Raw genomic sequence first — 14,549 nt, 5'->3', positions numbered from 1 at the left:
AGAGCGTGTTGCTCGTCGTACTGTTGTCAGTGAGCTGTCGCAGCTTTGGTCAGATCTTTTGTCCATACCTTGGCAGGTATAGTACAAAAGGTCCTTCAGTAGCGTACGGACTGGCTCATTTGGGCGGCTTCTTCAGGTGACATTACTGAATTATTTAAGAGTTAGTGCCTTGTGCGTGTAGCCTTGCTGCGCGGGTAGCCTTCCCTGATGGCTAGTATCCGCAGCTGCGGGAACAGGCGGAGTACGTCGACCATTGGGAGGCTTTTCCTGCGAGAACAGCTTGCGTACTGCGCGTAAGGACGTCACGTCTCTGAGCATGGTTGGTCCTGCGGATCCAGTTGGTCTTTGCGCAGACGTCCCTCTGTGAGTTCAACTGCGCAGACATCCTTCGAGGTGAGTTGCGGGTCCAACTGCGCAGACGTCCCTGTTTAAGGTGAGTCTTGCGGGTCCAACCGCGCAGACGTCCCTGTTGAAGGTGAGTCTTGCGGGTCCAACTGGGCTCTGCTGGGACCTACCTCTTCAAGTCCCCCCAGTCCAATGTTCTTCTCATGAATTGTTAATAAGTGAGGTGAACTTTTGGACTTAAGCAAGGGATTTTGAAAAGGGTTTAGTTTTAAGGTTTTCCATGGGGATTCTTCCCGCGGAAATCCTAATATCACGTGCAGAAATTCCCGACTTTTCTGCTTGATCTTTGGGTATGATGCGGGTAGGTCTGTAACCTCCTCGCAAGTCAAGAGCGTTGAGTTCCACTTGTGTAGATTCTCCATGAGGTTTTGGTAGTTTTAAACATAGTGATCAATTACGTTAAACAACCAATTCCATCTTGGAGCTTCAAACAATCTAGTTCTCAACGTTCCCGCTATGCGGGGATGTTATTTCCGTTTCCGCAAGCATGGCCCAGAAGATCCTTCTTGGTTTCAATTCCCTGCGGAGTGCTAAGTATGTGAAGGGTTTTGCCTTGACACTGTACCCGCACTCGTCTTATAGTTACTTTACTTCCGAGGTATTCCTGGCGTCAATTCCCTGCAGGTGCTAAGTATGTGAAGGGTTTTGCCTTGACACTGTACCCGCACCCGTCTTATAGTTACTTGGTTGCCGAGGTATTATTGGCTTCAATTCCCTGCAGGTGCTAAGTATGTGAATGGTTTTGCCTTGACACTGTACCCGCACCTGTCTTACGGTTACTTGGTTACCAAGGTAAGGGGGTATAGTCCCGCTTACTTTTGAATCTTTTTGAATCTTTTTGAAATTCGAAGAGTTGGTGAAAGGATAAGAACAGTCCAACTGTTGAAGGGACGTCAGGGTGGTCTGACGGTTTCTTCTGACAGTTTCAGGACGTGCATGAAGTTATGGCGACGTGACAGTATATGGTCATTCCAGACGCTTTTTCAGGCGCGTGGGCACGAGTTTTCGGGCGCGTGGCCGCGAAGTTTACGGCGCGCGTCCTGTCGACAGTTGTTGCTAGCTTGCATATTCCACGTGTCATAGTTTCATTGCACCTGCGATTTTCCGTCTCTCCCGCATTAAATTTATCGCATTCATTGCGATGAGTATATAAAGGGAGGAGAGGATGCATCTCAACTCACAGTTTCACTTCTTCTTCTAAGCGATTTCCGGCGAATACTCTACTTTTGTCGAGCATTCTCCTGAAATCGTTCTTCTTTCCATCTTCCAAAACATGTCTTCCATTGGTGATCCTGAGGCTATTGCCGAGGAGTCCGAAGTATACACCGAGAATCCGATGTCCGCGTCTGCTAAGGATGATAAGAGTACTGCTGGCGAGTGCCAGTGTGCTCTTTCCGTCGACCTGTACCAGTACATCGTCAAGAAGTTCATGCTCGAGCCTTTCGAGCCTGAGTTTCTAGAGTCTCACCAGACGGTGTATGATGCCCCGAAGGGCAAGATAGGGGTGTATGCTGCATTCTTCGTCTATGGGAATCTGAGGTTCCCATTGACGAAGTTTGTGTACCGTGTTTTGGAGAGACACGGTGTACACCTAACGGAGGTGCACCCGATGGCGATCGCAAAGGTTCGCCATTTTGAATGGGTGTGCCATATTCTGGGCGTTGAGCCCCGCGTCGACCGCCTGATGACCTTCTACTCTTGGAGGTGCATCCAGGGTTGGTATACCTTGGTCAATCGGATCAAGGGTTTGAAGATCCGCGCTACCGAGCGCAGTCTTCATTATTGGAAGCGGGAGTTTTTCTCTGTCTCCGCTCGCGTCGTCCCCATTGCGATGACGTTCAAGAACGGGAGGGCGCTCCCTAGCCTTCACGCCTCCAATTACCAAGAGGCGGAATGGTTCGCCAAGATCTCCCAGATCCAAACTCCGGTTTACCGCTTTGCGGAGTCTGGGATGGTGATGCTTGGGATGAGCCGGGTATGGAAGGATACTGGGGCAGAGGCGCCACAGATTCCCATCGTCCTCGAATACGGTTTGAACTCTATCCCTTACGGTATGCTTCATAACTTTTTGCTGATTTAGGGTTTTTCTTCTAACTGCTTTTCTGTTTATTTTCAGAGGGGAACAATTTGCAGTCGCTTCTGCAACCGCGTGAGAGCGGTGGTCCCGCTCGGCTGGGTACTCGTGCTCTCGACGATAACGAGTTGCCCATCTTGGAGCAGACGGCGGATAGGTTCGTGGAAGTCTACCCGCCAGGCCACGAGATTCTAAGCGCCACGCGGCCAGGTAAGGGATTATTTAACCCTCGCCCACTCAATGCTCAAACCTCTGCTGGAATTCCTCTAATTTTGTCATCTTCTGATGAGGAATCCGCAGATGGTCCTTTCTTCGCGAGGAAGAAGAAGGCTGCTGGCGGGAAAGGCAAGGCGAAGGTTGTCTCCGCCGATCAGGGCAACCGGTCTGACTCGGAGACCGAGAGCGAGGAGGCGGCGGGGAACCCTGGTGGTGGTAAGACCACTGTTCCGGAGGTTGAGACAGCTATCACCTCCGGGCAGCCCAGTGAGACGACGGTGACCGGCGTGAAGAGGCCGGCTCCATCGGGTTCGTCCCCGCCTGTCAGAACCTTCAAGCTCAAGAAAACTCGAAAGTGTAAATTAATCTTACCCGCAATTCTTTCCGCCATTATTTTTAATATCTTGTCTTCATGCAGGCGTGGATGCTACTGCATTCCAAAGTGATGTGGGGAGGAGCAGTTCTGGACCCATGTCGGTAGGTTTGGTCAACCTACCCGAGGCGATGACCCAGGCGGCTACGCCTGTTTGCAGTATTGGTTCAGTTGCTCATCCTGTTGAGGCAACTGTTCCAACTGTAACATCATCCCCGCCGGCTGTCAGTGCGATCTTCACGGAATCCTTCACTGAGCCGGCGATGATTGTTTCCGCGGGCTCCTCCGCAGCGGCGGCCACGGTTGTGAGTTCACCTCCAGTGAGTTCACCTCCGATGGTCTCTACCGCGGCGGCTTCAACCGTGCCTCCGGCACCGGCGACTACCTCGTCTCCGGCCGGTTCAGCAGGTATGTTTGGGGCTTCTAGCCAATCTCTGCCTCCTTCCCATCTGCCTGACCTCTTGGATGGTTATCCGTTAGGTTCGGGTGATGGGTTTGGCAGCTACCGGCCTGTTGTCGACCCTACAGGTGCGTAGGGTTATTTTGGCCTTTTTATATTTTTATCATCTTTTCCTAACTGCTTTTTGTTTTTACAGTGTCGGATTCGAATGAGGTGTATGTTCCACGGTGGAACATCCGCCGGGGAACAACCTTTCGGACGGCTGTGGACTGCGTCGAGTGGGCGCGTCACGCGGCCCCAAGTGGCGCGTTGGGGGGAGCCATGTCTAGCTACCAGGAGGGTAGGCTGACAAATGAGCTTCGGATTCTCCTTGCCCGGATGCAGCTGCGCGTCGAGTTGCTTTGTCGTGAAAACGACAAGTTAAAGGCCGCGCGTATCCAAGAAGTGGCTCAGGCGCGGGCTATCCGGGAGGAGAACATGAGACTTTCCGCAATTGCTGCGGAGAAGGAAAAGGCCTTCAAGGCCCTCGAGGTTGAAGTGCAGGCCCGGCTCGAGGCCCGTTCCAAGGCTACCCAAGCTTTTAACGAACAGCTTCGGTTGGCTAAGGAAACTGCGCGGAACGCGACCGAGAGGGCCACCAAGGCTGAAGCCGTTGCTGAACCTCTGCGCGCCAAAAATGAGGATCTTAAAGCCAAACTAGAGAGGCTTCAGCAGGCTCATGATGCTTTGGCTATGGAAGACGCCAAGAAGCTCCAAGAGATCTTGGATCAGAGGGGGATGCTTGACCACACTGAGCGTAAGCTAAAGGGGGGTGAAGAGGCTGCTGCTAAGGAAGTGTTGCTTGCCAACCTTAACAAAAATGAAGCCGAACGCGCCCGTAACCAAGCTCAAGCTGCCCTCCAGGAGGCTCTGATCACCAAGGAATGGCTTCTACGAGAAGCGTTGTCGCAGGTATGCGTAGCTTCATAATATCTTTACGCTTTTCTTTGTACTTAGAAAATGTTTTGATACTTTGTATTTTTTCTTGTAGGTTGTGCATCGGATCTTCACGAACACATCTTATGACGATGCCATGAGCGCAGCCCTCAACGCTTCCCATGAGGATGGGGAAAAGGCTGGTTTCTTGCTTGGTCTGGGGTTTGTTGAGAAGGGCATCCCGTCTTCCAACTTCCCTCTTTATGACGTAGACACTGAAGCTGCCTATGACCAAGCAGTGAACCAGTATGCTGCCTTCCCGCATCCGGTGGTGGAGAAGGTGAACGAAATTGCTGCTGCTGATGATGGGCTAGCCATTCTCGACTTTTCTTGAACCGCCACAGCCAACTGATGGTGCGGGTACAAGTGGGTTTGGAGGGAGTGGTCCTGAAGTTTGAACCTTGAGATCCCTTCCCACCGTTAGGATAGATTTATATTTCTGTAGGCGGGTAGATACCCAGCCATTGTAATGTTTGAATTTTTTATGAAATATAAATGTTTGTGCGGGTATGACCGCCAATTTCACTGGATGACTTGCTTCATAAACGTTATATGACTTGCTCATGCATATTATAGTTTAATTTGGCACTTGTTTTGCCGCATAAACAATATATGATTCGCTCGTGCATACTTTAACAGCAATTTTCTAAGTGTTTTGAATAAGTTAACCGTTCGACGCGCGGTTGTCAATAAGTTAGTGTTCAGTTTCCTCTATCATGATTGTGCGGGTAGGACCGTCACTTTCATTTAGTGAGATGACCAGTCTTCACCTATAACTGACCTGCGTGAAGGTTTGCCGTTTTTTGTGTTTATGCGGGTTTTGCCGCCGTCCACACGCAACGACGTCTCCACTTATTTTGCGGTGAATACCGGCATCAGTGTTTTGAATAAGTTAACCGTTCGACGCGCGGTTGTCAATAGGTTAGTGTTCAGTTTCCTCTATCATGATTGTCCGGGTAGGACCGTCACTTTCATTTAGTGGGATGACCAAACTTTACCTATAACTGACCTGCGTGAAGGTTTGCCGTTTTTTGTGTTTATGCGGGTTTTGCCGCCGTCCACACGCAACGACGTCTCCACTTATTTATGCGGTGAATACCGGCATATCAGTGTTTTGAATAAGTTAACCGTCCGACGCGCGGTTGTCAATAGGTTAGTGTTCAGTTTCCTCTATCATGATTGTGCGGGTAGGACCGTCACTTTCATTTAGTGGGATGACCAAACTTTACCTATAACTGACCTGCGTGAAGGTTGTCCTTATTTCTTAGAAATTTTTGCCGTTTTTTGTATTTATGCGGGTTTTGCCGCCGTCCACACGCAACGACTTCCTTTCACACTTATTTATGCGGTGAATACCGGCATATCAGTGGAAATTTCATAAGTATAAATGTAAGATCATCAGCGTCAATGTGATAAGGAGAATCATTTTCATTAGAAGTGGCTCTGGGCCTTTTCTTTACAAGTGTGGAATTGATCTACATGCAGCCTGTGTAATTGAGCTCCCTTCCATGTTCTTGGGATAGGAGTGTCATCGAGCCTTTCGAGCCGATATGCACTTGGTTCGGAATCTCGTTGTTTACGCAGTATGTAGTCTCCAACATTGAAGATGCAGCTTCATTCTTGTTTTTCCCAACTGGGGTTCAACACGCATTAGCCTGCTCAGCGTTCATTACGCCACGAGGTGCGTGAGCGTCCCATATCTGACAAATGCTTCAACGATGTCCTTCAAGTTTAAGCATTCCTCGGTGGTGTGGCCTCTTGTCCTGTGGAAGTCACAGAATTTGCTTTGATCAGCGTTTGGACGATGTCGGATAATTGGAGCCTCTGGCCATGGGAGCCTCTCAGTGGCGAATATCTCGGTGACGCTTTTAGTGAGTGGCGTTCATCTGGAATTCCGGTTCGACGACTGCATGTTGTCCTTTCCGCCTAACCGAGGGTGCGAGCCGGATGAGGTGTCAAAGTTTACCCTTGACTGCCAAATACCTAGCTTCCTCTTTTTGTTTAGTCGGGCGGTAAGGACGTTGTTTTCTCTTGTTTTCTGGGTGTAGAGGTTTGTGCTTTGGGGAAGATCTCTACCCAGTTGCTTTTCCGTTTCCGCGAAGCGTTTAGCTGCTGTCATGATGGCATCCCATGTGGATGGCATGCCGTCTTTACCCGTTAAGGTGCGGATGAGCTCTGGATCTTTCGCGCCCTGGATGAAAGCAGCTCGAACAAGATCTTCGCTAATAGCGCCCAGACTCAGCTTTTTTGAGTTGAAGCGAGTGATGAAGTCTAGCAAATATTCATCTTCCTCTCGGATGCAGTTGAGGATCGTCCATTGCTCTTCAGTGTACTTTCTTTGTTGACTGAAGTGTTGGCTGAACTTCTGTTGGAAGTCTGCCCAATCGTAGATGTGGTGGACCGGTAGACGGTCAAACCACGCTCTGGCTGCTCCAACCAGCGTCATCTGGAACATATAACACCACGTGGGTTCCGTCCAGTTGCTGACGGTTGCCCCCGCTATGAATCTGTTCAAATGATCGTCTGGGTCGGATATACCATCATAAGTGCCGATGTTGGACATTTGTTTGGCACTTCTCGGGGCGATTGCTTCTGCAATGTCCCTTGCAAACTTGGACGTTCCCGCATTTGCAGCAGTTGGTCTAAAGGTTTTGGAGAAGTCACGTGGGTTTCCCCCCGCGTTCCTTGGTTTGAAGGTTTCTTCGAAGTTCCTTCTCGGTTGGAAGTCCGTTTCCTTACGCTACCCTTTCGCCCTATGGCGAGGGTTTGCGTCGGTGTCGGATTCCTCCCGATCAACGTCCGAGTACTCGCACTCACTGCTCATGTTGAGCTGTTGTCGAGTGCTTCCAAATTCGTCAGCCTGTTGGATGGAACGTAAGCGTTCGTCCAACTCAGCTTGGAATTCCTTCTGACGTGCTTCCGCCCACGCTTTAACTTGTTCAAGTGTTTGGCGGGGGAGCCTCGTCTGTTGCCTTTCCGCCTGGGTATTAATGAATCCCAGGGGATGATTGTTTACTGCACTTGCCCCGGCTTGGGTAACCGGGGTAGTGTTCGTAAAATTTACTGCACTTGCCCTGGCTTAGGTAACCGGGGTAGTGTTCGTAAAATTTGTGTACTCGCCGGTGTTCCCCCCAGTAGCTGGGGTTGTGGTTACCAGAGTTTCTTGGTCGCTCGTTGGTCTTGACAACGGAGTAACCTTAACCATATTTCCAGAAGTTTGAAAAAACTGAGAATAAGTTCTAGCTTTTATGCACGGATGGCGCCAATGAAGAAACACTAATCGACCCCGGGCAGATTACAGATAATCTGGGGGTTAAATAGATGTTTCCCACGAGGGTTATGTCCGGCAAGATGGTTATTCTTCTGATGACCTGCAAAACAGACACCGTGAGCTCGTCACTCAGAAAGGGGGGGGGGTACCTCCTTGTGACCACCCTCCGGCGTGAGAATCAGACTAGATTGCTCTTGAATATAAGTGTATATTAAGAGAAATGACTAGAGCAGATATCAGATAATATATGGAGATATAAGATCATGAGATATGATAATACCGTTCCAAGGTGTTGGAGTATTTATAGCCGAAGGTAGGTTTCCAAGCAGGTATAGCCGGCTGAATAGTATTCCTGTTCTACCAACTGTGGGCTACGCACGTGCCATGCTGATGGTTAGTGGGTAGGCAGCGGCTGATAGTGACCAGGCCGGCTGTGTACTATTCCTTTTCCACCAATTGCAGGCTATGGACGTGCCCCGACAGGGGTTGGTGAGTAGGCAGCGGCTGATAGTGACATTAAGTAGTAGAGCGTGTTGCTCGTCGTACTGTTGTCAGTGAGCTGTCGCAGCTTTGGTCAGATCTTTTGTCCATACCTTGGCAGGTATAGTACAAAAGGTCCTTCAGTAGCGTACGGACTGGCTCATTTGGGCGGGAGAGTTCCCGGCTTGCTCATTCTTTCTTTAGGTGACATTACTGAATTATTTAAGAGTTAGTGCCTTGTGCGTGTAGCCTTGCTGCGCGGGTAGCCTTCCCTGATGGCTAGTATCCGCAGCTGCGGGAACAGGCGGAGTACGTCGACCATTGGGAGGCTTTTCCTGCGGAAACATCTTGCGTACTGCGCGTAAGGACGTCATGTCTCTGAGCATGGTTGGTCTTGCGGATCCAGTTGGTCTTTGCGCAGACGTCCCTCTGTGAGTTCAACTGCGCAGACGTCCTTCGAGGTGAGTTGCGGGTCCAACTGCGCAGACGTCCCTGTTTAAGGTGAGTCTTGCGGGTCCAACCGCGCAGACGTCCCTGTTGAAGGTGAGTCTTACGGGTCCAACTGGGCTCTGCTGGGACCTACCTCTTCACCCATAAAACAAAAACCAATTTTAGTATTTTTTAAAATTTAGTCATAAGAACAACAAGTGTAATGATGCATGAGTTTACTTTGATGGGATAGATCATGTTAAGAAATAAGAAGTGAATCAAATTGTTTTGATGAGATATTCTAATTATATGAAAACAACAATTTATGTTTTGTGTATATACTTAAATTACTAACTATTCAAATTAAAAGTGTACATTAAATCAAATTAATAATTTAGAGACTTTCATGTCTATATGGTTTATTATAAAATTAATATTGGAGTTTAGTTAATATAAAAATAAATTTAAGAATTTAGAGAATTTCATGTCTATATGACTTAAACTAAGATATACACTTTTACGTGGTGACTGGTATCTTGTTCGTATAATCTTTGTTTTGATAAATATGTTCTAGTACTAAGTGAAAAGCCATCCACAGACCACATATTCTGACTTGTACACATAAAAGTGTGTAAACGTATACGTATATGGACCACATGTGAAAAGACAACAACAATTTTTTGACTTTGTTTGCGTGAAGTGCTTTATCGAATGTAAGTGGATCAATAGTTGTTAAAAAGGCGAAAAATCTTTTAGGTTATTGTCGAAATTATTTTAGGACAACTAAAATGAATAATTGGTGAGGTTTAAACAATTTAATCTTTAATGATGGTTATAATTTGAGTTGTGTATAAGGCTGAGGGGTGCGGAGCGCTAGAAGGGGCGCGAAAGCCATTCCGCTCGCACCTCGGGGCGCGAGCACCACACCACCGAGGCGCGAGAGGGGCGCGAGAGGGGCGCGAGCGCGGAAAAAGAGGCAGGCGCGGATGGGCTAGCGGCTGAGAATGGCGTGAAGGTTTCTTGGGTTGCGTGAATAGAGCCGTTGGGCTCGTTTTTTATTAAAAAAAAAAATTTTAACATACAATTTTTCTCTATATAATAACCTATATCCAACACAAACCCACAACAATATTCAGATTAAACCTATATCAAACCTATATCAAACCCAAACCAACACCAATATCACATACCAATATCACATACCACACCCAAAACCCAAAATCACCCCATCTTCCAAACCTTTTTTTAAAAACATGGCTGGAAATTGGTACCCAAACCTAGATTCAGATTACAGTTACGACGATTTATGGTCGGCACCGGACCAAGCGATGTTTTATTCGGGGTCGCAACAATCATCCGGCTTTCAACCATCCAACATACAACCGTCTCCTAACTTTGTAGTTCCGGAGACACAAGAACCAGAAGGTGAAGCTGCGGGACAAAGAAGACGCGTCCACCGGAAAAAACAAGTTGCAACGGACGGGTCGGGTTCGGCTTCGACCGGAAGGACGAAACGGAAAATCACTCCGTGGTCATCGGATGAGAAGGAAGCCCTGTGTCGGGCTTGGATAGTCACTTCTGAGGATCGGCGTTGCGGTAATTGTTTTAACGTTTTTAAAAATGATTTTTAATAAAAAAGTTAAATAAAAAAGTTAAATGACTTACAAATTTATTTATGCATTTTGCAGCGGACTACCAAAAGAGCAAGGTCTTTTGGACAAAGGTTAGGGAGACGTTCTATTCGCTCGTTGGGAGTACAGAGCGGAACGCCGATATGATTTCGGGTCGATGGACCGAAATCAGAAAATTTGTCGGCTTGTTTACTAATCTGTTCAACAGGAACGCCGGTCGTATGAGACCAAGTGGCAGTGACGATTTGGCGGTTTATAATTTCACTGTCGAAGAGTGGAAGCAGGAGTGCCTGCGGAGGTATGGGACGGTGAAGACGTGGGACGGTGTAAAGGTGTGGGAGAGGTTGAGAAGGTGTTCTAAGTGGGTTGAGCTGGTGGCGCCGGACCTTGATGCGGAAGTAGGGCCGAAACGGACTAAAACTAGTTCGTCTGGAGCGTATAGCACTTCCGCCGGGTCGGATTGCCGGGTTGGATTCGACCTAAACGTTGCGGGGGAGGAAACGTCTTCACCGCCGAGGAGGCGGCCATTGGGAAGGGACGCCAGGGGCAAAAAACCGGCTGAGGGGGAATCCGTAAACATCAACGATCTTGTTGAATCCCTCAATAAATTCAACAAAACCATGGAGGTGGTCTCTAATGACAAAAAGGAAAAAAAAAGAATGAGAGATTTGGAATTCCTTACAAGAGACTTCAGTAACCTAAATCCGGTCGACCAAATGCTGATGGAAAAACAAAAGGAACGTATCCGGAAGAGGTTGATCGAAGAGGACCAAGCCGAAGAATAAGAATAATGTTTTTTTTAGTACTTTATTTTTTTTTAGATATTAATGTGTTTTTTTAATTAATGTGTGTTTTTTTAAATAATTTATGAGTTTTTTTAATAATACGTTTTTTTAATACATTTATAAAAAAATAAAAAAAAAACCGCTCGCGCCCCCTCTCGCGCCCCTCCACACCATGCCCCGGGGCGCGAGCACCACTACCAACACCCATCTTATCAAGTTTCTCTCTCTGCCACACGTCACAATATTATTGGCTGGCGCCCCCACTCGCGCCCCCTCTCGCGCCCCCCACACCCCTCAGCCTAAGACTTTCGTATAAAAATAAACTTAAAAATGTTTCAAATAAGCCACAGCTAGATCTTGAATCCACCACCAACACCACCACCACCACACCACTCTTCTACAAATAAATCAATAATGAATCCCACTGCTTGTATCCTCATTATATTCCGACTCAGTTTCGTTTTCTCCGCCGGACTCATCCTCTCTCTCTATTATCTACAGCTACATCACAATTACCACCGCTCCGTGGCTTATTTGGCGTTGGTTGCAATTCTCTTCCAAAGAGTGTAAATGCTACTGCTGCTAAAGACGAGACGGAGAATTTTGTGGTTGAAGTTAGAAACCCTAGGTTTCCGTTGCCGGTGAAATTAAGCTCAAGCCATCAGGCCTTTTTCCTTTTAACATTCATCGCCTCATCCTTTATACTAATTATTATTTATTTTTTTATTTTTTTATTATGTTGAAACAAATTATTAAATCAACTGGATTTTGATGTATGCAGGCTACAGCATCGTTTCTAGGTTTTGTCATGGCAGCTGTTCCAGCGCTATATGTAAGTTGTTTTTGCCTTTCATTCTTTATATTCACTCATCAATATACCTCAATTGTTTGCTGCATTCTAGTTGTTAACAGCTCATTTTGTGTTTCTATTTTGTTGCATCTAAATGTGTGGTTGATTGCAGCTTATTAATACAAGTAGAATCAATGTTAAGTAGTATTTAGGGGTTCATTCATCTTACAATCTTTTGTTATGAAGAGATATGTAAATCGTTATACGGACTTGGTTTGACTTGTCACAAAGATAACTTCTTTTTTACTTTTTTTACTTTTCTTTTGTTGGACTTTGTCAGCAGAGCATGCTTTTATTGGTTTAGTCTGAGCATAAAAGTTCATTGACCAAACATCCTTCATAAATGACCTTTCTTTGATGATGTAATATGTTAACCGTTGTTTTCTGGAGAAATTAGGAAGAATACAAGTATTTGCACCAGGTTTAGGTGTCAATAATAGCGATTATTGCATGTGATCATGAAACTTTATGGTAACAGTGCTGTGGCTGACAGAGGTTAACTCCGCCAACTTTATGGTAATACATTAATTTATATCATGAAGCTGTATTAACTATTTGCATCAAACAGGCCACTCTCTGATACAGTTTTAGATGTCCACGTGTCATTTCTTTAATATCTTAGTTTTCCTCATATATTTGAGTTATCATGAAGTGCCCTGTAACAATCTTTAACCCATTTGTAGTATTCTAGTTGTATGTCAAAACAATAACTATTAACAGCTATGTTTGGTGATAACATTGTTTTCATTTCTGTATACTGATGTTGCATGAAAGTATGTCATTTCTTGCCCGCTTAATTTTGCTTAATCACCACTTCACCATAGCAAAATGCACCGCATATGTCATTTCTTTCCCACTTAGTTTTGCTTATCACCATAGAAAAATGCACCACATAATTATGTTTGTTGCAACCACATTATATTAGGAACTAAACTAAGATCCAGGGGTATTTTGGTCAAACAAACATAACTGTGATTTGCGACAGGCAATGAGTAGAACTGCAATTGCTGTTGCAAAGTTAGCAGATACCGCTCGTGAGGAGCTTCCTAGTACCATGGCTGCAATCAGGCTTTCTGGCATGGAAATCAGTGATCTTACCCTCGAGCTCAGTGACTTGAGGTTATCATTCTCTCTTTTGTTTATTGGTATTTTACATATTTCAATAACAGTCATACACATGTTTCATTGTTAACCTTGAGAGCCTGAGTTAATGCATCATGTTAACTTATGAACTCAGCCAAGAGATATCTGATGGTGTAAACAAGTCAGCTCAAGCTGTGCAAGCAGCAGAAGCTGGAGTCAAACAAATTGGTTCGTTGGCTCGACAAAAAACTATGTGTATGCATTCTACTCATATCATTAATTTGTGAGAAAATATTGTTACAATAGACATTCGATAACTTTTGACATGTGCCGTATCTAGCAATGATTGAGGAACGAGCAAACCTTCCTGTGATCTCAATACAGCCGGTTGTTGCTGACGTGGCCAAGAAGACTTCCCGGGCTGTGGGCCATGCTGGTAAAACATTTATGAATATGATATCTGGAGGTGACTCCACGAGTTTAGGAGATGAAAGAATCGACATCTAACAGTTTCAATATACATGTTCCGCTTTGCAAGCTATAATGCATAAACCTTAAACCCTGATGGAAATGTTTGTTAAAATAAACAAGTTAGAATGCTTTTGTAGCCGTAGCAAACCACTTTTTTGTAGCTGATATTCCATAGTTCCAATGGATTTGATAACAATGAAGGTTTAATCTTCTATATATAGTTAGATGAGTTTGACTTTCAAAAAACAATAAAAGATCTTTTAATCTTAAATCAGAAACTGTCATTTTCGTCTATGTGATTTGATTATTATTGCTATTTTCATTCAAAGTATATATTTTGTCTTCTGAATAAAGAATACACTATAGTTTCATTTTAAATTATAACAGCTTACTCTTAAAATTATGTCCGAATTTTTTGAAAAAACAATTCGATGAACCTATAGGAATTGACCAACTCTGATGGGGTAGTTGAACCCACAATTTTTAATTTTAGTTGGAATGTTATAAAATTTTGGTTGCCCTTTTCTTATTTCTAGCAACTTGCAAGTTTAGTTGGCTTCAACCAGTTTTGACGAAAATTTTGTAACAAACTGCTAACTACTAATCTACTATACAAACCAAGATGAGGAGTCCTAACATACTCCTAATTTTAAATTATTTTGTCCATAATTGAACTTCCACTTTAAAAATACTTTACCTTATCACAATTCACAACACCTTGGTAGCCTATTTTTTGAAGTTAGCTGCCATTTTTAGAACTAGTCACATACGTTAGGCCAAAACATTAACTTTTCATCCAACTTCAGTACAATCACTCCCATTTACTAATATTTATATAAGTAACATACTCAACTCCAATCAACAAGATTCATTATAAATTCCCAATTTAAGACTCAAATTAAATGAGATTTGACAATCATAAGCATGAATCTTATCATCTACAATCATAAACAAGCATGAACGATCAATTTCATTTATGATGTTACTTTTCATGCTTTTTAAATCATAGACCTTCAATTTCTCAATCTTTCGCTACGAAAAAAATCAATGAGTTAAACCCCCACAATTCTTCTTTCCTTCACTCCCGCCATTGCCATCGCACGTGC

The 14,549-nt window shown here is 45.1% G+C and overlaps 1 protein-coding gene across 1 annotated transcript; it reads left to right on the top strand.

The window, feature by feature from the left end:
* The first annotated feature begins 11,825 nt into the window (after positions 1–11,825).
* LOC143571856 (uncharacterized) lies at positions 11,826–13,713 on the top strand. The gene is made up of 4 exons (XM_077057174.1): positions 11,826–11,871; positions 12,875–13,008; positions 13,127–13,227; positions 13,313–13,713. The coding sequence occupies exons 1-4, from the start codon at positions 11,848–11,850 to the stop codon at positions 13,477–13,479; spliced, it is 426 nt and encodes a 141-aa protein (XP_076913289.1). The 5' UTR covers positions 11,826–11,847; the 3' UTR covers positions 13,480–13,713.
* The last annotated feature ends 836 nt before the right edge of the window (positions 13,714–14,549 follow it).

The sequence above is a fragment of the Bidens hawaiensis genome, unplaced genomic scaffold (assembly GCF_021521415.1).
Source record: "Bidens hawaiensis isolate Kalapana, Puna unplaced genomic scaffold, B.hawaiensis_p1.1 tig00025597_1, whole genome shotgun sequence".
Taxonomy (NCBI): Eukaryota; Viridiplantae; Streptophyta; class Magnoliopsida; order Asterales; family Asteraceae; genus Bidens; species Bidens hawaiensis.
This window is presented reverse-complemented; position numbering and strand designations above follow the sequence as displayed.

What these genes read in the sequence shown, in the direction of transcription:
- LOC143571856 (XM_077057174.1), top strand. Translation starts at nt 11,848, where the DNA reads ATGGCAGCTGTTCCAGCGCTATAT. An exon ending in CTCGAGCTCAGTGACTTGAG is followed by an intron (nt 13,009 to 13,126) that starts GTTATCATTCTC and finishes TTATGAACTCAG; the next exon opens with CCAAGAGATATCTGATGGTG. An exon ending in GGCTCGACAAAAAACTATGT is followed by an intron (nt 13,228 to 13,312) that starts GTATGCATTCTA and finishes TGCCGTATCTAG; the next exon opens with CAATGATTGAGGAACGAGCA.